Raw genomic sequence first — 21,930 nt, 5'->3', positions numbered from 1 at the left:
ATTCAATTTGTTCAGTTGCCTAACTTTTCCTGTTGCCCTTCAAATGTTCCAAGTATTCATCAAATTCCTATTTAAAATTCATCACCAAATCAATATACAGCCAGATTGTGGATTATTGTGTCATAATTAATAATAAAAATGAAACCTATTATCCCCATTGTGCTTTAGCCAATTAATTTAAATGTCTCTTCTGGTTATCGATTCATCTGCCAGTTTAAAATATTTACTTTTAAAAAAATAATAATAATTTTGGATACCACTTTAAAATTGCATTTATCCACACACCTGCAACAAGTTTCCCATCTGAACCATCTCTAGTTAAAGAGAGCAAATCCAATCTCTCCCTATGACTGAAGTCTCACACTTTTGGTTTAATTTGCACTAAATCTCTTCACCTGGTGTTAAATCTTGTCGATCAATACAGTTTCTATCTTTCTCTAAAGTAGTACGGGTTTTACTACTAAGTTTTGATTGATGTTGATTAATGCATAAAATGCATTACCTCATGAATTAATTAACCGAAATATTAATACATAAATACATCCTGGTTAATGCTCATGCTGGACAGTTGAAGATACCCAAGTATAGTGAGGAGGGCCCAGCATGTATGTTGCCTGGCCACCACAGCCAAGCTGAAATTCCAATGGCCTTGACCAAGGATAGCGAGAGATATTGGAATGTGTATTGCCTGATAACAATAGCCTGGTTGATAAATTTCATTAGGGGAACCAAAACTATAAAAATACGTGAGAGGAGGGGAACATGTCTGTGTGAATGGACCACAATATGGTGCATCATATAGATGGGTATTGGATAGCTTAATGCTGATAGGATAATGCTTGCCACCTAGGAGGTGACTGTTTTCAGGTTGGTTATAATGTCAGATAGCATTGGAGAATTTAAACCCATGCATTTGTATGTTTGGGGAGTTCCTCCGTCCTCTGTGAAGGTGACGAATCTCCAACAAGCAATAAAGGGAATTGGATAAAGAAAAGTCTGAGTTCTTCATTCCTCAGAAGAGTAGACTGCTGATTGGGACCTCATCTCTGAACCTGGATTGAGGATCGACATCAATCCTCCACACCTCCCTGACTGACTTTTGCCAGTCAAATAGAAGTGGTTGCTTAATATTTATTTAATAATCACACGTGGGGGGAAAAAAGGCAGTTGGAGTGAAGTGGACTGCACAAACTTAATCTTGGATTTGCATGTGACCATATTACTCTTTAACCTGTTTTGCTGCTTTCCAATATAGGACAAATATTCAAACTGCAAAATAATTCATAAATTAAAAATAAACCCTTACCTTTAGCTTTCCCTGTCTTAATTTGCTGTTACAACATAAATACTGTTGCATTTTGTGCTTTCCATTTATTCTGATTTTAAAAGCACCAGGTAAACAGTAAAGCATTTCCTTGACCAGATTATAGCCCATAGCTCCTCACTCCCACCGGCTAGTGATTGGATTTTTGCAGCCAAGTCAAAGTTCAGAATCTAATTTCCGTCATCTACATTTGACAGAATGGAGAATACACGTAGACGGAGACAAATTGCCTTGCTGCTGTATCAACTCCACTACACTGTAATATTGCACTAAAATAACTTAAGAAGATATATTCCTCCTTTACAGATATTACCTTTTGCAAATTAACATATCCCCACTTGCTCATCAGCTGCTAGTGCAAAATATATTTACTGGGAAATTTAGGACCAAACTACACTGAGGTGCTTTCTGCTTGTGAACATAACCTGCAAGGAAAAGAAGATATCAATAAAAGCTCAGGATTTAATATTAACTGCACTACCCACTATACCTATTACACACATACATTCAATTACTTTATCTTCATAGAATTTTTAAAACCAAACTGAACTATTTTCTCAGACGGCCAATGGAAGTGTTTATGTTATTTAGTCACTGCTGCCCACAAGACAAATTAGAATAGGGTAATATATTAGTTTTATATCACTTTCAAGCTCTGTCCATCACAGGTAAAGCTAGTATTTATTGTCCTTGATAAGTTAGTGATAAGCAGAGTTTTTGAATCACTTTAAACCTTCTGGTGAAGATATTCTGATAATGCTGTTTGGGAAGGAGCACCAGGGCAGTGACAATGTACAAAACTGTAACATATTTCCAGGTCAGGATAGAATGCAACTTGGAGGGGAACCTGCTAGGTGATGGTGTACTGTCAGTTACAGAAGCAGTGCATTTTGTACTTGGGATGGACTGTATGTAGCTACTGTGTAGCAGTGGTGATGGGAATTGATGCTTAGGCTTATTAATGAGTTGCCTATCAAACAAGTTGCCTTGCTGTAAGTTGTACAAACCCCAAGGAGTTCACATTGAGATTAAGGGTTTTTAATAACTTTCTCTTTGAATAAATAGTGTGTCTGCAAGCAACTAAAACACAGAAATGCTAGAGGAACTCAGCAGGTCTCGTAGCGCCCATAGGAGGTACCTTGATGAAGGGTTCAGGCCTGAAACATCAGTTATATATCTTTACCTCCTCTGGCCTTTTGGCATTAAAAAAAATCATATACTAGTGCTGTCTTTAGATACAATAAAGAAACAAGATTAATAGTAGGTATCTTTTAATAACTTGATTGAGAATGAAAGTGGGATGTCATAAAAAATAGCTACAATGGAGATTAGCCATCAGGAAGAGCGTTATCACACAAGCTCCAATTTTCACCCCCCTTGTTAAAAGTTAAACATTTCTTTCCCACAAAATTCTTTTTTGAAGCTGTTCTTCGGCAGTAGGCAGAAGGGCACATTTCTGTGCTGTATGACAAACTCAGAACAAATATTCTGAATATATCTCAATAGAGAAGATATACAAATGACCACTTTACAGACAGTACAGACATGAACTAAAAGCAAGAATAAACTCCTCCCTATTAGCAATATCCTTTGGGTTACCACTGATAAAAATCTCAAAGGAAAAAATTGGCCACATAAATATGGTGGTTAAAAGACGGTCAGTGGCTGGGTATCCTATGGTGAGTGACTCAGCCTGTGTAAGGTATTGAACTCTTCACTTGCCAGGATAAGTGCCTTTCTCAAGAAGCTTAACACTATCCATGACAAAAAAACCCTTAATCATTCCAGAAATTAATTCACTTCACCACCAGTGCACAGTAGCAGCAATGTTTATCATCTACAAAAGACTGCAGTTATTAGCCTCAGCTACTCTGAGTGCACCTCCTCAATGCACACTCTATCCACACAAACTTATCAGTTACTCATGTGCTATTATTTCCTGCAATAACTTTGACATAGCCACTTAAATACCTCTGGAAATCTGAGTATAGTCTTTACACTGGTTCCCTTTATTCACAGCTAGATAGAACCTCTACAAGAAAACTGATAAATGCCAGTTTTAACCAACCATGTCTAATGCAGAAAATAACAGAGAAAGCCAAGCTTCCTTAATGTGCTCTATTCTTTACAAAAGGCAACTAAAATTCATGTTGCAGTCTGCAGGGAGTCACAAAAACAACAATTAAAATTTTTGTAGCTCTCCAAATCCTCTGTCCAATCTTGCACAATTTCCACTTGACCAGGAGGTAGTGACTAACCTTCAGGTGACAAAACCCCAAGTAGCTTTAAAAATGTCAATTTTTTACACTTCCATTTACAGATAATTTTCTATTCCTATTATAGCAATGTTTTTAGATCGACTTGGATTTTCACCTCTTACGGTTGTGATTTTGGAGCAGGTCTTGATTATTATTTCATATATTTCTACATTTGATGGAGACAGTGTTTATACAGATCATGAAGGTTAGTTTGATCTCTTGGCAACAAAAGGAAGAAAGAAATTAAGATGAGCCTCTTATTAGATGGTATTCTGCTTATGGAAAACATATGTAGCAAGACCATGAACATAGAATTTGACATTTTAAGTCGGATGAACTCAAAGATCTAATAATGAATGCACTCTTTATAAATAAAATCTACCCTAAATGCACCAATTTTGATGCAAGCAGATAAAATATATTCATTATAAATTTCAAAATATATTCACTGTAAGGTTCAAGACAATGAGTGCAAGTGGTTGGATTCTATAGCCCACTGCCGAGTTCATTTGTTTGACCTCTCACCTGATTTTTTTTTCTTGTATTTAGCCACCATTTGCACTTTTTTCACTCTTAATCCAAAGTACAGAGTACCTATGGATAGATGTTAAAATTCTCAAAGATACACTACACTTAAAATCACCAATGCCTGAAGAGGGCGCACAAAATCAGTGAACCGGTGCGGACTCGAAAGGCCAACATGGCCTGTTTCCGTTCCGTAAATGGTTATATGGTTATGGTTAAAGAGATCACCATTGAAGGTTGATTTAATAAAGTCAAAGGCCCATTAGTTATGCCTTCCCTCACTTTCCCTCCTTTGCATGGAAAACATAGAACAGAGCATTACAGCACAGTACAGGCCCTTCAGTCTTCAATGTTATGCCAACCTATATATTACTAACCCTATGTTTTTCTTGGATTAATTTGGCTTTCCAAGAGTTTCTTAAAAACCCCTAATGTTTCAGCTTCCACCACCACCCCAGGCACCCTCAACTCTCTGTGTAAAAAAACATACCCCTGACTTTTCCCCTAAACTTTCCTCCCTTTACTTTGTACAAATGTCCTCGTGTTTGCTACTCCCACTCTGGGAAAAAGGTGCTGGCTGTCCACCTTATCTACGCCTCTCAGAATCTTGTGGACCTCTATTAAATCTCGTCTCATCCTTCTTTGCTCTAAATAGGAACTTTTCTTTCTATAAATGGGTTTTCTTGAGCTCCATGTCTCTTCTGGTACAGGCATTGAACCATTGAGTCATATGGTTTGCAGGATTACCACCTTAGATAATAAGCAGAATGAACAAAACAGAGAATTACAAAATCTACAGATCCTGGGATCTTTAGCAAAGAATGCAGAGCTGGAGGAACACAACGGGTCTGACAGCATGCATGGGTAGAAATGGTCAGGCAACGTTTTGGGATGGGAACTTTTACCGAAAAAAAAAGTGGAAAGAAGTGTCATCAAGCATATAAAAGGGGGAAAGAAAAAGATGGGGCGGGGTGGGGGGGGGGGGGGAGGAAGAATTGGGGAAGTGTCTAAGAGGAAATAGGGTATTGGACAGGAGAGGTGGAGACAGATTGAGGGAGAGACCACTACTGGGGTGGAGGAGAGAAAAGCAAGGAGTAGGTAAAGAGATGGTAAGAGGAATGAGAAAGAGGTGGGGGTGTTTCCTCATTCAGAAACAAAGCAAGTCACCCAAGCATTCAAACTCTCATAAAGTTCTCGAGCACAGAAACAGCCCTTTGGCCTAACTTGTCCATGCTGATCAAGCCAGTCCCAATGCTTGCATTTGGTCATTACCCTTCTTAGCCTTTCATATCCATATCCCTGTCTAAATGTCTTTTTAAAATTACAATAGTCTCTGCTTTTACCACTTCCTTTTGTAGCTTCCTCCATATACCCACCACCCTGTGTCCTTCAGGTCCCTTTTAAGTTCTCCCTCCCCACACATTAAACCTATGCCCTTCAATTTAAGACTTCCCTACACTCCAAGAAGCTTGACTATTCATCTCATCTATGCTCCTCATAATTTCAAAATCTTCTATAAAGTCTCCCCCCTCAGTCTCCTATGCTCTAGGGAGAAAAGCTCCAGCCTATCCAAGCCTACTAGTCTTGTGAATCTTTTCTGCATCCCTTCAGGCTTAAAGATATCTTTCCTATAACTTTCCAATGTAGTGATTCATTTCTTACAGTAAGATATCACACTCACAATGACTACAGCCCAGTAGCACTAACTTCTACTGTGGTGAAATGCTTTAAGAAGCTGGTCATGGCCAGAATCAACACGTACCTAAACAAAGATCTGGAACCACTGCAATTCACCTACAATCACAATCACTGGCTCTCCACTCAGCTCTGGACCACCTCAAAAACAGCAATTTATACATATGACTGCTCTTCATTGATTATAGCTCAGCCTTCAATACCATTATACTGCTGGTCAAGAGGCTACAATCTCTAGGCCTCTGTACCCCTCCCCCACCCTGCAACTGGATCCTTGGCTTTCTCATTGGAAGACCACAGTCAGTATGAATTGGAAATGTACCCTCCTCACTGATTATCAACAGTGGAGGACCCCAAGGATGTGTGCTTAGCCCACTGCTCTACTCATTATACACCAGAACTGTGTGGCTAGACACAATTCCAATGCCATCTACAAATTTACCGATGACACCAGTTGTCGACAGAATCACAAATGGCAATAAGGAAGTGTATAGGAAGGAGATAAATCAGCTGGTTGAATAGTGCAAGGACAACAACCTTGTGCTCAATGTCAGCAAAATCAAGGAGATGATTGTGGACTTCAGAAGGAAGTTAGCAGAACACGGCCCAGTCCTCATTGAGAGCTCAGTAGTGGAGAGGGTCAAGAACTTCAAATTCTTGGGTGTCAACATCTCCGATGTAGTGGAGCCTCCACGTTGATGCAATCACAAAGAAGGCCTGACAGTGGTTATACTTTGTGAGGTATTTGAAGAGATTTGGTATGTCACCAAAGTCTATCATAAACTTCCTCAGGTGCACAGTGGAGAGTATTCTGGCTGGGTGCATCACTGCCTGGTATGGAGGCGCCAACTCTCAGGTCAAGAATAAACTCCAGAGGGTTGTTAACTCGGCCTGCAACGTTATAGGCACCAAACTTCACTCCATCAAAGACATCTACATGATGCAGTGCCTTAAAAAAGCAGCTTCTATCCTCAAAGACCCCAGGCCATATGCTCTTCCCTCTGCTACCATCAGGAAAAAGGTACAGGAGCCTAAAGTCGAGCACTTAACAACACAAGAACAGCTTCTTCCCCACTGAATAATTGATTCCTGAATAATCAATGAACCATAGACACTGCCCTATTTATTTTTACCAGGGTACTTTTTTTTATAGTAATGTTGTAAGATGGTCATAATATGAATGTTTCCACTATGACGCTGCCACAAAACACCAAATTTCATAACATGTTCATGACAAGAAATTCTGATTCATGGAGGGAATTGTTAAAAGACGTAAATGATCACTGATGACTTTGGAAAGGGAACATTTTGAGAGAAGGGGTGACATTTGAGCCCTTTGCCTTGCCAGAGAAGTGAATGGCCAAAAATACTAAATATTAACACAACGAACCTTACTCCCACAGCAAATCATAGGATTTAGTTTCTCTTTGAAGTTCTTGCTTTAATTTGCCCCCAAGTCTGGTTGGTTCTTACCTTTCCTTCTGGGCAACTTCCCGAGAAAGTTCAGATGGAGGAAATTGGACAAAGAGATCACCAGCACGACTGATTAGAGTCTCGTATGGCAGGTCTTGTGGGATCTGGGACAGCAGATGGTGAACAGCAGCCATGTCACATTCACTCTCAAGGACCTCATGTCCTCGGTACAAGACAATCTAGAGGAAAAAAAAGGAACCAATCCATCACATGCATTTTACATGCAGCTGACCCTTAATATGGCAAATTAATAGTAAAAAGTAATGCCAACAGTTTTTCCATTACATCCAGTTGATCAATTTAGTGTTGAAAAATCTGATCCTTTTTCAGATAGTGAGTGAACTATTTCAGTCTTGCTCCCTAAAACAATGGTTCTCAACCTTTTTTCCTCACTCACATACCACCTTAAGCAATCCCTTACTAACCACAAAGCACTTCCAGGAAAGGATGATGCCATAGTGATCTGTGGTTAGTAAGGGATTATTTAAGGTAGATTGTGAGTGGGAATAAAACAGAAACAAGAGGGAGAAAAATGCACCTACCACTGCAGCAAAATAGATTGGCATTAGTGGATGACATGCTAGGAAGAAGTCATACAACCGAACCACGTGCCGGAAATCTGAAAGCACGTGACCAAACCAGGTTATTAGCCAGCTCAAGGCGAAAATAGTGCCAACTTCAGCTCTACAAAAAAAAGAATAGGAAACATAAAGAAGTTTTAATGCAAGTAAGCATTATTTAGAGAAGCTTATCACCAATTTAGGACCATGTCTTTGTGAGAATGTCAAACTTAGTTCATTTTGCAGAGGCTTACATGATCCAGCAATAGGCAGAAGGGGACATTGATGTTCCCTACACAAACCATTTTACCGCACACAAAAGAAAAACATTTGGAAACACAAAATTACAAGAAAACAATTCTCACATGATCTTTCTTAAAAGTGGAAAACAGATTTAAAAGTTGCAGGATATGTTATTGTAAGCCTTACAGGCTTTCGTTAGATGATTTGGTAATTGTTAATAAGTTTCTTTTAATCCATTATTAAGAATTGAAAATTTTCTAATCCTTAAGATAACTGTGGGAAGTGTCTGTTACTTTATTAAATGGTTCTCTATCAATTATAAAACTAAATTCATGAGTCAAATTTCTGTAACAATTTTTCATTAAATTAAAATTAGAAGGGCCAATGTCTAGATACCAAGTTTTGGTTGAAATGCAAGTTTTATAATCTGAGAGCTCACAATTCAAATCGTCCTGCCAAAAGCTTTAAAGATTTAAAAAAATATATTAAGCTTGTCATGACATTCCTAATCTAAATGAGTGTTAAACTACTGATTTGGTTAACTTTGGTTAACTCTCTTGTTATGTGTTGGTTTAGTTGTTTCCAAAAAGATATACATCTCTTCTCAACAAATTATTCAAAGAACAAAGGAAAAATGCCTTTATAAAGAGACTGACATAACCCAAGCATGTTGGCAAATTATATTTCAGACTTTTGCATCTCTTGTCTGGAATGAGTGGGAAATAAAGCTTGGGGAGCCTATGAATCAGGTAACATTTACAAGAGTGACCACAAGTTTGTAAACTACTTGATATAAAGAACCAAATGAAACCTAGACACTCACCTTTGCATGAAATCATGAACTTCTGGATTAACCTTCTCTATTATTGGCATAAGGTAATTTAAAATGTGTTTTGTGTTATCCATGGTTGGGTCCATAAAATCCCTATAAACAAATGTAATGTTTAACTTTTAACATCACTAACCAATGAAATGACAAGGACATTAAACTATTAACAAACATGTTTCATTAGTTAAAATGAGTTTGTTTAAAAATGTACACTCTTCATATATTTGAAAATAAAATTACTACACTAGATGTCTTGGTTGGATTAGTGAGAAAATAAAAAACAGATCAGGATTTTATAACCTGGAGTCAATAAAAACGAGGGGAGATTTGATACAGGTATTTAAAATTATGAGGGTATAGACAATGTATGTTAGGGTTTTTCAATGGAAGGTAGGTGAGTTACAAACCAGAAGATATAGTTAAGGGTGAAAAAAAACAAAGAAAGGAAAACTGAAGGGAACAAGGACTGAGGCTACGAGAAGATGTTTCCCGGCAGATGAACACTGTCTTTTAAAGTGAGCGGGCAATATGCAGAAAAGTTAACACAACTATTAAAACAGATATGTACCATATACCTGAGATGATGTGTGGAAAGTTTTTCCACCAGAGCTGTTGCCATTCTCTCACCGACAACCAGTAGGAAGGTGACCACTATGTCATGATAACCTTGGTAATAATGAAGCTGAGAATTTTTCTTCAGTACTTCCAAGATACTGTCAATCAACTCTTCTTGCAGTGCCTCTCGCTCAGCATCTGGCATTCCTACAACAACAACAAATAAATATTTGCCAAAGTAATACAAAATCTCACCATTTTTCAAACAGCTCTCAATAAATAATGGTTGCTAACAGCAAGCTTTTGTATGAATAGACTGACTTCAACAGATCCTGCAATGATCAAAGATTGTTTCCTAGTTTAGTATACCAAAAAAATGTCCGATCACCTTAATGTTGTTAATCCTCACATTTTAAATAAGTGCTTTTTTTTTCATGTCTGGCAGTTAAAAACTCGCAGAAGTAAACCATTCAGGAATGCAAACAAGTGGTAAACCACCCAATTTGTTTTGATTTTAAAATACAGTTTTAAAATAATAGGAACATTTAGTTTTGCTGAATCAGACTGTCCATTAGCAAATCACAAAATTAAATTTGTAAGGCTTTCCCATTTTCATAACCTTTTCAGAACACACTAAAAACCAATTATGAACTTAAAGTGTGTTTATTGCTGGAAGCAGAAATGTAGCAAACTCTCCCAACTACAGTGATAAAGACCAAATAATATGTTCTTGCGATTTTAATTGCAGAGTATGTATCATTCAGGAAACCTGGAAAGAAAAACTGCCATGCTCTTTTCAAACTGGATCTTACACATCTTCTTGACACCAGGCCAGCCCTCACTTCAGCCTCATCTCCAAAAGGCAAAACTCCACTGAAGAATCAGATGGCTGAACTCAAGTCTCAGAAGTGACTCTTGAACCCAGAGCCATCCAACTCAAAAGTGGAAAAATGCAACCATGAAGCTAAAGTAGCATTAAATGCAAATGTTTGACAGGAACTTTAGTATACCAAAAACAAGTAACACAATGCAAGTTTTCCAGTTCACTTTGTTCATAATCGCAAGAGCACGATTCCTACAGCACATCAAGGCGTGAGCAACATTCAAGCAAAGCATAGATTGTTGGGCACCTGATTTTTCATGTGACCACCGATATACATACTCATGGTCAGAAAGCCCTGAAGTATGCAACATCCTTTGCTTGCTAACACTTAGTGAGCCATATCTAGGAAACAGTAGGATTTCTGGTAAAGTGGGAGGGAGAAAATTGTTACATAATTCCTTTCTGGAAGACAACATTCTCTTAAATTTTTATATACATTTTGTGGAGAGCTCTTTCAAAACACTTCTGCTAAGCTCATTATCATGGCCAAACCCTCACAAAATATAATTTAAAAAAATTTTGACGGTTTAAAAGCTCAAAAACCAGAATTTTATCGTCAAAAATGGATAAAACAAGTACTAAACAACTGAGGTAACCAAAAATCAAAATCTGAAGAACAGCTCAGCCAAGAACAGAGTGGAAGCCTGATGAGGAGTGACTTAGCAGGGGTCTTAGGACTGGCTAAAGCCAGCAGAACTGGGGTGTCGGCCCAAGATATAGCCACCATTCCTAAATACGTTGGAAACTTTTTGCAGTTGTTTTACAAGTGTGGAATCAGCGATGAGAGAGATATCAGAGAAGGTAATGGAAATTAAAGAAGTTATGGAAGACTTAAATGAACAAATGATTCATTCAGAGGCTGAGCTGGACAAAACAAAAGACGGGCTGAAGGCACTGGAAGAAAAAGCAAAAAAAGGACTAACGGACAAGATCAACTATATGGAAAATTTTAGCAGACAATGTAAGAATTATTGGACTGAGAGAAGGAATACAGAGAAAAGACACGGTGAGTTTCTTTGAAACATTGATCTCACAAATGTTGGGACATAATAAGTTAAATGCAAAGCTGTAAATTGAAAGAGATTACCGGACCTTCGGACCCAGAAGAACTGCCGAACAGAGACCACAACCAGTCCTGTTAAGACTTTTAAGTTATCGGGAGAGAGATGCAGCATATTAAAAAAAAATAATGGCTCATTAGTAGTGGACAATGCAAATGTTTTTCCAGGACTTCAACCCTGCCTTGATTAAACAAAGAAGGGAGTTTAACAAGGTAAAGAGACAACTGCAATCTAAAAACTTTAAATATTCAATGATTTATCCAGCAACGTTGAGGGTGGATGTCGCAGAAGGTAATCAATGAATTTTCAAGAATAAAGAAGAAATGGAAGAATTTTTAAGAAAATTATGAAAAGGTTACAGTCCCCAGCTGAAAGGGCTGAAAAGACTATTTCAAAACGGGACGAATTGAAAGATGCATCTTTTTATTAATAGTAATAACACTGAGCCATCTTGTTTTCACTGTTAAAAGAAAAAAAAGTGGTGTATAGGGAGAGCTCTGAAAAGACAGAAAGGTTGTAAAGAAAGCAGCAAGCTGGGAGCTCCAACTTGGGGGTGGAAGATGGCGCTGGGAGAGGAGTGATTTTAAAAGTGGTGCCAAAGGGAGGGTTTCTTTTTCTTCAGAAGAAAAACCCGTGGGCTTTTTTCGTGGCAATATTGTCAATGTCACTGTCAGAGCTAGGGATGTGTGTGTATGTTTCTTAAAGAGGAAAGGTATGTGTTGGAAATGTCTTTTAACAGGGAAATATTATGACAGTATTTAGAAAATTTGGAAGATATTGTTATACAATATTTGTGTGAAAAATTGTATAAATAAAACACTAAAATTTATTAGCCTTAATATTAATGGGATGGTGAAGAGGAAAAGGGTCTTGGCATACTTAAAGAAATTAAAAGTGGATATAATCTTTTTGCAGGAAACACTTCTTACCAAATTGGAACATGATAAATTAAAAAGAGGATGGGTGGGACAAATAATATCGTCTTTCTTCAGTTCAAAGGCAAGAGGGGTGGCTATTCTAATTAATAAAAATACACCAGTGTTAATAGAAGATACCTCGATTGATCAAGCTGGAAGGTATGTAATGGCACACTGTAAAATTTATAGAGAAGCATGGACATTTATGAATATTTATGCCCCAAATTATGATAAACAAGCCTTTATTAAGGTCATCTTCTTAAAAACAAGAAGGAAGACAAAATCTATTAGTTGGAAGAGACTTTAATTTCTGTTTGGACCCAATACTAGATAAATTGGCAAGAACAATAATGAGCAAAATCAGCAAAAAACACAATTTCATATATGAAAGATCTAAATCTTATTGATGTACGGAGGCAATTAAATCCCACAGAGAGACTGTTCTTTTTACTCAAGGATGCATGACTCACATACAAGGATTGACTTATTTTTAATGTCTGCTCAGTTAAAAAGTAGAATGATAAAAACAGAATATCTAGCGAGGCTTCTATCAGACCATTCTCCATTATTATTAACTATAGCAACAAAGGAAAAGCAAGAGAATGAATACAGATGGTATCTCAATTCCACATTGCTTAAAAATAAAATATTTAAAAAAATAAAATTTTAGTTTGCAAAATTTCTTGGTATGTGCTGTGCATCATGAACATTGTGCGAACATCAATGTTACTTTCAGAGAAACCTGGTGTTTACCTATTCTTCTTTCCATTTCCTATTGGTTAAATAAATATAGGCTTCTGAACCTCAGCACATTGTAGAGCAACAGGTATTCATGGTGAAGTAGTGAACTGGATTCAACAATGGCTGGACAGGAGGAGCCAGAGAGTAGTGGTGGATGATTGCTTCTCAGACTGGAGGCCTGTGATTAATGGTGTGCCTCAGGGATCAGTGCTGGTACCATTGTTGTTTGTCATCTATGATCTGGATGATAATGTGGGAAATTGGATCAGCAAGTTTCTAGATGATACTAAGATTGGAGGCGTTGTGTCAGCGAGAAAGGTTTTCAAAGCTTAGAGGGATCTAGACTATCTGGAAAAATGGGTTGAAAAATGGCAGATGGAATTTAATGCAGACATATGTGAGGTGTTGCATTTTGGAAGGATACACCAAAAAAGGACATACACGGTAAATGGTAGGGCAATGAGGAGTGTGGTAGAACAGAGCGATCTCTAAATCAGATACATACTTACCTGAAAGAGGCATCACAGGTTTTGTAAAGAAAGCTTTTGGCATACTGACTTTCATAAATCAAAGTATTGAGTGTAGGAAATAGGATGTATGGTAAAGTGGTATAAGACATTGGTGAGGCTAGATTTAGAGTATTGTGTGCAGTTTTGGTCACCTAACTTCAGGAAAGATAAGTTAGAAGGATGTTGCTCGGACTTCAGGAACTGAGTTACAGGGAAAGATTAAACAGGTTAGGATTTTATTCCCTGGAGCATAGAAGAATGAGGGAGATTTGAGAGAGGTTTACAAAATTGAGGGGGATAGACGGAGTAAATGTAGATAGGCTTTTTCCCCTGAGGGTAGGTGAGATACAAACTAGAGGACAAGGATTAAGGGTCAAAGGGGAAAGGTTTAGGGGGAACATCTTCACACAGAGTGGTGGGAGTGTGGATCGAGCTGCCAATTTAAGTTGTGAATATGGGTTCAATATCAACATTTAAGAAGAATTTTGTCAGGTACATGGATGGGAGAGGGATGGAGGGTTATAGATGGTACAGAACAGTGGCACTAGGCAAAAAAAGGTTCAGAACAGATTAGAATGGCTGAAGGGGCCTGGTTCTATGGTTCTAATTATAACTCAGATTTAATATAAAGAATTGACAGGCACAGACATGCTGCAGTATACTTGCTTAATATGCAATATTTCTTCAAAAGATCCAGAAGGAAACAAGTAAATCAAGTAGGGCAGTGAAGGACTTAAAATGGGCTATTTCCCTTGATTCCAAAGATGACCTTCAGTACTTAGCACCTTACCACAATTAGAAGAAATAGTTTTACAATTATATAGCAAGTTTCACAGTTAGGATATGCTGAAGCAATTTACAGCCAATGAAGTGGTTCAGGAAGTTTTATAACATCAAAAATAAGTGCACTAAATGCAAAATATGGTAGCCAGAAAGGAGTTTAAAAAAGGACTGAGGAGAGCTCGAAAGGGGCTTGAAAAGGCCTTGACATATAGGATTAAGGAGAAACCCAAGGGGTTCTATGCTTATGTGAAGAACAGAAAGATGATGAGAATGAAAGTGGGGCTGGTAAAAGATAAAGGAGGCAACGTGGCTGGAGGTTGAGGAGGTCCTAAATGAATACTTTGCTTCAGTATTTACAAAAGAAAAGGGTGTTGATCAAGGTGAGGTCAGAATAGAACAGGCTTGTATGATGAGATTAAGAAAGAGGAAGTGTTGGATCTTCTTAAAAACATTAAGTCCCTGGGGCCGGACGCAATATAGCCCAGGATGCTGTGGGAAGTGAGGGAAGAGATAACTGGGGCAGTAGCTATGATCTTTGAGTCCTCCTTGGCCACAGGGGAGGTGCTGGAGGATTGGAGAATGGCAAATGTAGTCCCCTTGTTTAAAAAAGGTAATAGGGAGAATCCTGTGAATTATAGACCAGTGAGTCTTAAGTCAGTGATGTGCAAACTATTGGAGAGGATTCTTAAGGATTGGATCAATGAGCATTTGGAGAAGTACAGTTTACTCAAGGATAGACTGCATGCCTTTGTGAAGGGAAGGTCATGCTCCATAAGCATAATTGAGATTTTTGAGAAGGTTACAAAGGTGGTAAATGTGGTCTACATGGACTTTAATAAGGCATGTAACAATGTCCCCCATGAGAGTCTCGTACAGAAAGTCTTGAGGCATGGGATCCATGGAACCTTGACTATATGGATAAAAAATTGGCTTGCAGGTAGAAAGTAGAGTATAGTAGTGGAAGGAAAGTACTTTGCCTGGAGGTCAGCGATGATGGGAGTTCCGCAAGGATCTGTTCTGGGATCCCTGCTCTCTGTGAATTTTACAAATAACCTGGACAAGCAGGGATGGGCAATCTTTTAATTTTTAATTTAGACATAGAGCACACAAGTACATGCCAGGGTTGTAGGTTAATTGGGCAGCACAAAGGTTATAAAAAGATATAGACAGGATGCAGAGTTGGGTGGAAAAGTGGCAGTTGAAGTTCAATCCGGATAAGTGTGAGGTGTTGCATTTTGGAAGGACAAAGCGGAAGGTTAATGGTCGGTTACTGAAGAGTGTGGATGAACAGAGAGCTCTTGAGGTCCAAATCCATACATCCTTCAAAGTCGCCACACAGGCCAATAGGATAATTAAGAAGGCCTGTGGGATGCTTGGCTTCATTAATAAGGGGATTGCATTCAAGAGTAGAAAGGTCATGTTGCAACTCAACAAATCTCTGGTGAGACTACACTTAGAGTATTGTGTTCAGTTCTGGTGGTCACCTCATTACACGAAGAATATGGAAGCTATGGAGAGGGTGCAGAGGAGATTTACCAGAATGTTACCTGGATTAGAAAACAAGTCTTATGAGGCAAGCTTAGCAGAGCTGGGGCTTTTTTCTTTGGCGCCTAGAAGGGTGAGAGAAGACTTACAAGTAATAGAGGTCTACAAGATTATGAGAGGCATAGATAGAGTGGACAGCACCTGTTTCCCAGGGCAGGAAGAGCAAACTCCAGAGGACATTAGTACCAAGTGAAGGGAGCGAAGTTTAGGGGAGATATTAGGGGTAATTTTTTTTTTAAATTATGCAGAGAGTTGTGGGTGCCTGGAATGCCTTGCCAAGGATGGTGGAGGAGGCTGAAACATTAGGGGCATTTAAGAGACTACTAGACAGGGACACGGATGGAAGAAAAATAGAGGCTTATGGGGTAGGGAGGGTTGAGTACTTTTTTTTTTTAAGGAATATATGGGTCAACACACCATCGAGGGCCAAAGGGCAGTGTCTTATGTTCAATTATGACTTCCTGTAAAGCTAATCAGAACAAAAGCCCACTTCAGAGATGTGGAGAGTTTTTATAATGTTCGACCAATCCTTATGTACAATCCCTGCAGATTAAAAGAAATCTTAATGTTGGAACTAAAGATCATTGCATCAACCCAAATACACGATGTACTCTATCAGCAGTCTCCTCCATCAAGGTGGCTTACCAGGTGGAAAGCGCCGTAATGAACGTTGAACATCTAGTCGCACCTGTTGATAGTCTTTGTTATTCTCTCGGAGTTCTGGTCCTGTTGCAAAAACCAAGTATTTATTATTAAAGGCTGTATGAGAATCAGGAGCCATGCAAATGTTCTGCACTACAGTTGCAATCTACATAATGCAAATCATTACATGCTTTACAATATTTTGAACTCAAAACAGTCACATTGCATTTTTCATTTGTCCTTTTTTATTATTGAACCAAGTAACTTGATTTAATCAGGTAAGAAATTACTATCCAGTGATATGCAAAACATGGTTCAGAATTTTCATGAGGGAAGATCATAGGCTCAAAGATAATGACCTGCCTGATACTAGTGCAACATTGTTGAAGAGCCTGCCCTTTAAATAAGATGCAAATCCAAGACTCCATTACCCTCTCAGGTGGATAAGAAATGTCCATCGTTTAAATAGCGGCTTTGTTACACATCCTCAAATCACCAGGATCAGAATTGTCTTGTCATGAACATGTCACAAAATCTGTTGTTTTATGGTAGCATTACAGTGCAAATATTGCTATAAATTACATTTTAAAAAAAGTAGTGCAGGAAAATCGGAGAAAGTGAAGTAGTGTCTGTGGTTTCAGAAATCTGACAGCAGAGTTGAAAAAGCTCCCTTTTTGAGCTGGGTGTTCACCTTCAGGCTGCTGTACCTCCTTCCTGATAGTAGCAGTGAGAAAAGGGCATGGCCTGGGTGGCAGGGGTCCTTGAGGATAGATGCTGCTTTCTGAAGACACAGCCTCTTATAGATGTCCTCAATGGAGGGAAGACTGATGCCTGCGAGGTCACTGGCCTTTAACACTCTCTAGAGTATTTACCCATCCTGTGCATTGGCACCTCAATACCAGAGAGTGTTGAAACCAGTCAGAATGCTCTCCATAGTACATCTGTAGAAATTTTCAGGAGTCTTTTAGTGACATACCAAACTTTCTCAACTGCCTCACAAGGTACAGCTTTATTTGTGATTGCATTAAATAGCATTTTAAAAAATCTATTTATAACTTATCTCTGGTATATTAGAATTCCTCACTTTCTTTTTATGTCTGTTGAGATCTTGGATCACTCATGATTTTATTAAATGTCGGAATAGGTTCAAGAGGCCACATGGTCACTCCTGCTCCTTTTCTGAAGCTTCCAAAGAGGATATGAATAGCGACTTTGTTAAGGACTATTTTTATGGAGTGTTTCAACTTTAAACTCATATCAACAAAAGTCCTTCTGACCTTTGATGTTACAGTAATAGTTTAACTGCACATTTCATGCTGTCACATTATGCCTAGAACAGTGAAAGAGTTCATTTTCACAAATAGTCAACTCTGAAGTGCATGCAGCAGTACAAAGAAGGGCAAGAGCACATTAAAGTGTGTAGTGTTACAGTGAAAGTTCAATTGGTACATAATAGGCAGCACAAGATCACTATTTTGGGTTCATTCTGGAGCCGATGGCTACAAAGAAGAAACTGTCTTTGAACATGCTGATATGTGATTTCACACTCTTCAACTTTCTCTTTGACGGAAGAGGAGAATTTGGCTGGGGTGGGATAGGTCCCTCAGTATGTTAGCTGCTTTTCCATGCCAAGAGGATACATAGAAGGAGATGACAGAGGGGGAGGGAGGTTTGTGTGATGTTCTAAGCTGCATTCTCGAGTTTCTGCAAGTTTTTCTGATCTTGGGAAGAGCAGAATCATGATATATCCAGCTAAGATGCTTTTGATGGTGGACTTGTAGAAGTTGTAAAGGACAGATGATATGCTGAACTTCCTCAAGCTTCTATGGAATCAGAAGGGGTGATGCTTCTTCTCATTCATTGTGTCAATGTGGTTTGTCCAGGTCAGGTCACCAGAGATGGTTACTCCCAAGAACTTGGCTATCTACTCTCTCTACTTCTGCATCATTGATGTAGACAGGAAGCTGAAGTCTATGATCAACTGCCTTGTCTTATTGACATTGTGAGATTGTTACCTTGGCACCATGCCATTAGACTTTCAATCTCCTTCCTGTACTTTGTAAACCTAGAACGTAGATTTCTACGTTCTATGATCCAATTGCAGGGGAGGGGTTTCTGAGCCCAAGGTATTGAAAGCAGATCAGTAGTCAATAACCAGTAGTCTGACATTGGTGTCCTTGGGGTATATTTTAATAGAGTAACAAATACTTTGTCTAAATTACCTGGTTTAGGCCATAGATCACATGCATTTACATTAAGGAGCTTTGGCCATACTTTGCAGCGGATTTCATCTGTCAAAAGACCACCTTCACTGATTGCCATCCTCCTCAATGCAGCCACATCCACTGGAGAGCTGCTTAAAGCTTGGAAAATTTCTGCTGCCTTTTTCTTTCTCTTTGATTCATTGTCTATTGGAAAATACAAATTAAAAAACAATATTAAAATCAATTTCTTTTCCTCTTTTGTGAATCATTTTCAAAATGCAGTTTTCACCAATTTCCCTTGCAAAGAAATAAACTGAAGCTTCCCAGTAATTTATTTCACAATTTCACCAGTGTACAAAATGAAAAATTGTTAATTGGTTATAAATGACCATAGAACAATTGTTTTGAATCTACAAAAGTACAAATATTAAGCATTATTTTGATGTCTAAAATCCTATATTTTGGAACAACATAAATACTAGGCTCAAGCAAAAGCTTTTATATATGTTTGATTTTAATTAGAAATAGACTGCAGCATATGTATGTAAATAATAAATAGTTCCATTAATTTTCAGATAAGTCAAAATGGTTGAGATCTATTTTCTGCTATATTAATGAAACTGGTTTAATCAATCTCAAATTAATCCAAAAATATTTTTAATTACCACAATCTTTACATTCCAAATTATGGTCTAAAATATTGCTCACTTGAGCAGCTCACCATACTGCGTTTCCAATCCTAGATACAGTACTGAAGGTAAATACCTTCCTTGGGAAGTCAATTGCAAATGCTGTTCCTAGTAGTCTAAAGCCAGCAGCATTCATTCTTTCTCTCAGTGATTCTCCAATCACAGATCATCTTGTGTGTTTTTACCTACCACAGACCACCTACAACAAATCCATGAACCACCAGTGAAGGGAGCGAAGTGGGGCACCAGTGGCTGGCAAGCTCGAGAACCTTCCATAATACCAGCAGGATCTTTGTTTTGCTTTGACGGGAAATTTTCTTGAGAATTTGTGTTTTTCTTTCCTTCCAATTTACAAGATTTAATATATTATTAATTATACAAGTAATATTTGTTTTCACTGCAGACCACCAATTATAAATCCACAGACTACAGTTTGAGAAATACCAGTCTAGGGTGAGGTACAGCATTGTAACTCCATAAACTATATTTCACTTGAGAAAGGAAACAGTGGAAAGCAGAAAATAAGTAGGAAGGCTGCAATTTCATTCTCAAAAGACACAACCTAATGGCTAAGACACAGAACCAACATCTAAATAGATGAAAAACTTTCTGACATCATGGGTAGGGAAACTACTAGAGAGGATTTTGATAGACAGCTAGTTGGATGGATAGTTAAGCCGGCACGGATTTGTGGGTGCAAAAAAGTATCTCGTAAACTAGACAGAATTATTTGAAGAGGTACAAAAAGGGGAGACAAATACAAGTTGATGTTATTTATAAGCATTTTAGTAAAGCGTTTGATAAGGTCCCATAGAGTAGGTTGGTAAAGAAGATTAGTGCACAAGGCCTAGGAGCCCACCTAGATAAAAATTTGGCTTCACAATAGTGTCAGACAGGGGTGGCACAGGTCAGTTTTTTTTTTGAACTGGAGGATTGTAACCAGTGGAGTGCCTTTAGGACCCTTGCATTTTGTCACACAAATTATTTGGACAAGGAGGTTTATAGCAAGGTGAGCAAATTTGCTGATAACACAAAAATATGAGCGATGGTGCACACTGCATAAGGTTTCCTTGGATTCCAATGCCATTTTTTTTTTTAAATTGTATTTATTAATTCCAATGGCATCTTGATCATATGGGGAAAAGGGCTAAGGAATGGCAGAAGGAGCTCAATTCAGAGAAGTGAAAGGTGCAGCATTTGGGTAAATCAAACCAGGGCAGGACTTTCTCTGTTAACAGCAGGGTCCTTAAGAGGGTAATAGAGCAGAGAGATGCAGGTTCATTGCTTTTTAAAGAGCAGTACAGGTAGACAGAGTAGTGAAGAGTGTTGGGACACTTGCCTTCATCAGTTTGAACAAGTGTTGTAATGTCGTGCTGATGTTGGTTAGGCCACACTTGGAATACTGGGTGCAGTTTTCTAGTTGCCTAGCTATAGGAAGGATATTTTAAAGGCGAAGAGGGTACAGAAAGAGGTTTAAGAAGTTGAAGGAAGGATTAGGAAAGGAATTCTGTGAGACTGGAAAAACTAGGCCTGTTTTCCCTAGAGCATAGGAGGCTGAGAGGGATTCTTATTGAGATTTATAAAATCATAATGGACATAGATAAGGTGAAAGTTTGTTTACTAGAACAGGTGAATCTAAAATGAGAGGGCATGACTATTAAGGTGAGGGGGGAGGGATTTAGAAGGGACACGAGGGGCCAGATCTTCACTTAAGAATGTGTGGACATATGGAATGAGCTCCCAGACAATGCAGTAGAGACAGATATATTAGCTTCCTTTAAAAAACATTTGGATAACTACATGGATGGGAGGCAAATTGGAGGTGTATGGGCCTAATGCCAGCAAGTGGGACTAAAGCAGGAGGGTTCTGCTTTAAGACTCTATGACAAAGCAACATAACAGGCAGTCACCACTCCACAATGAACTCAGAAATTTGTAGTTTAGTGGTTAAATAAATGAAAATAAAATCAATGCATTGTTATCAGTTAATGCAGTGGTTCTCAACCTTTTTCTTTCCACTCACATTCCACTTTAAGTAATCCATACGCCATAGGTGCTCTGTGATTAGTAAGGGATTGCTTAAGGTGATATGTGAGTGGGAAGGAAAGGTTGAGAATCACTGCTCTAGACCCAATTGTTACTGATGTATTTTGCTTGAGAAAAATTGTCATTGGCCCATTTACTTTGGAGTTATGAAACCATGCACATAACAAATCAATTAGGTACGATTAAAACAGTGGTTTTCAACCTTTTTCTTTCCACTCACATACCACTTTAAGTAATCCCTTACTAATCACAGAACATCTATGGCAAGATTGCTTAAAGTGGTATGTGAGTGGAAAGAAAATGGTTGAGAACCACTGTGTTAATGGTTTAACACTGTCAAACTTTCACTTCTACATTACCCCTCCTCCATACAAGCAAATGCTAAAACACATCTTTTATAATTCTCCAATGTAATTAATTTCCTAAGCAAACAACAAGTTACTGGAAG

At 38.3% G+C, this 21,930-nt stretch overlaps 1 protein-coding gene across 7 annotated transcripts in view; it reads right to left on the bottom strand.

The window, feature by feature from the left end:
• The window catches only part of tbc1d20 (TBC1 domain family, member 20), a 74,389-nt gene that overhangs the window by 43,679 nt on the left and 8,780 nt on the right, over positions 1-21,930 (bottom strand). For 6 of the 7 annotated variants that reach the window (XR_011339964.1, XR_011339965.1, XM_069884348.1 and 3 more), the window contains exons 2-7: positions 18,766-18,951; positions 16,547-16,627; positions 9,483-9,669; positions 8,902-9,003; positions 7,818-7,959; positions 7,276-7,454 (exon numbers count right to left, since the gene is read on the bottom strand). Coding sequence is in view for 4 of the 7 variants with exons in the window: in XM_069884348.1 (XP_069740449.1) it covers positions 7,276-7,454; positions 7,818-7,959; positions 8,902-9,003; positions 9,483-9,669; positions 16,547-16,627; positions 18,766-18,951 (877 nt within the window). In the remaining 3 variants the exon portion in view is untranslated. Of the gene's footprint in view, positions 1-1,637; positions 1,750-7,275; positions 7,455-7,817; positions 7,960-8,901; positions 9,004-9,482; positions 9,670-16,546; positions 16,628-18,765; positions 18,952-21,930 lie in introns of all 7 variants that reach the window. The other variant, XR_011339966.1, reaches the window with a different exon arrangement.

The sequence above is a fragment of the Narcine bancroftii genome, chromosome 6, assembly GCF_036971445.1.
Source record: "Narcine bancroftii isolate sNarBan1 chromosome 6, sNarBan1.hap1, whole genome shotgun sequence".
NCBI lineage: Eukaryota > Metazoa > Chordata > Chondrichthyes > Torpediniformes > Narcinidae > Narcine > Narcine bancroftii.
This window is presented reverse-complemented; position numbering and strand designations above follow the sequence as displayed.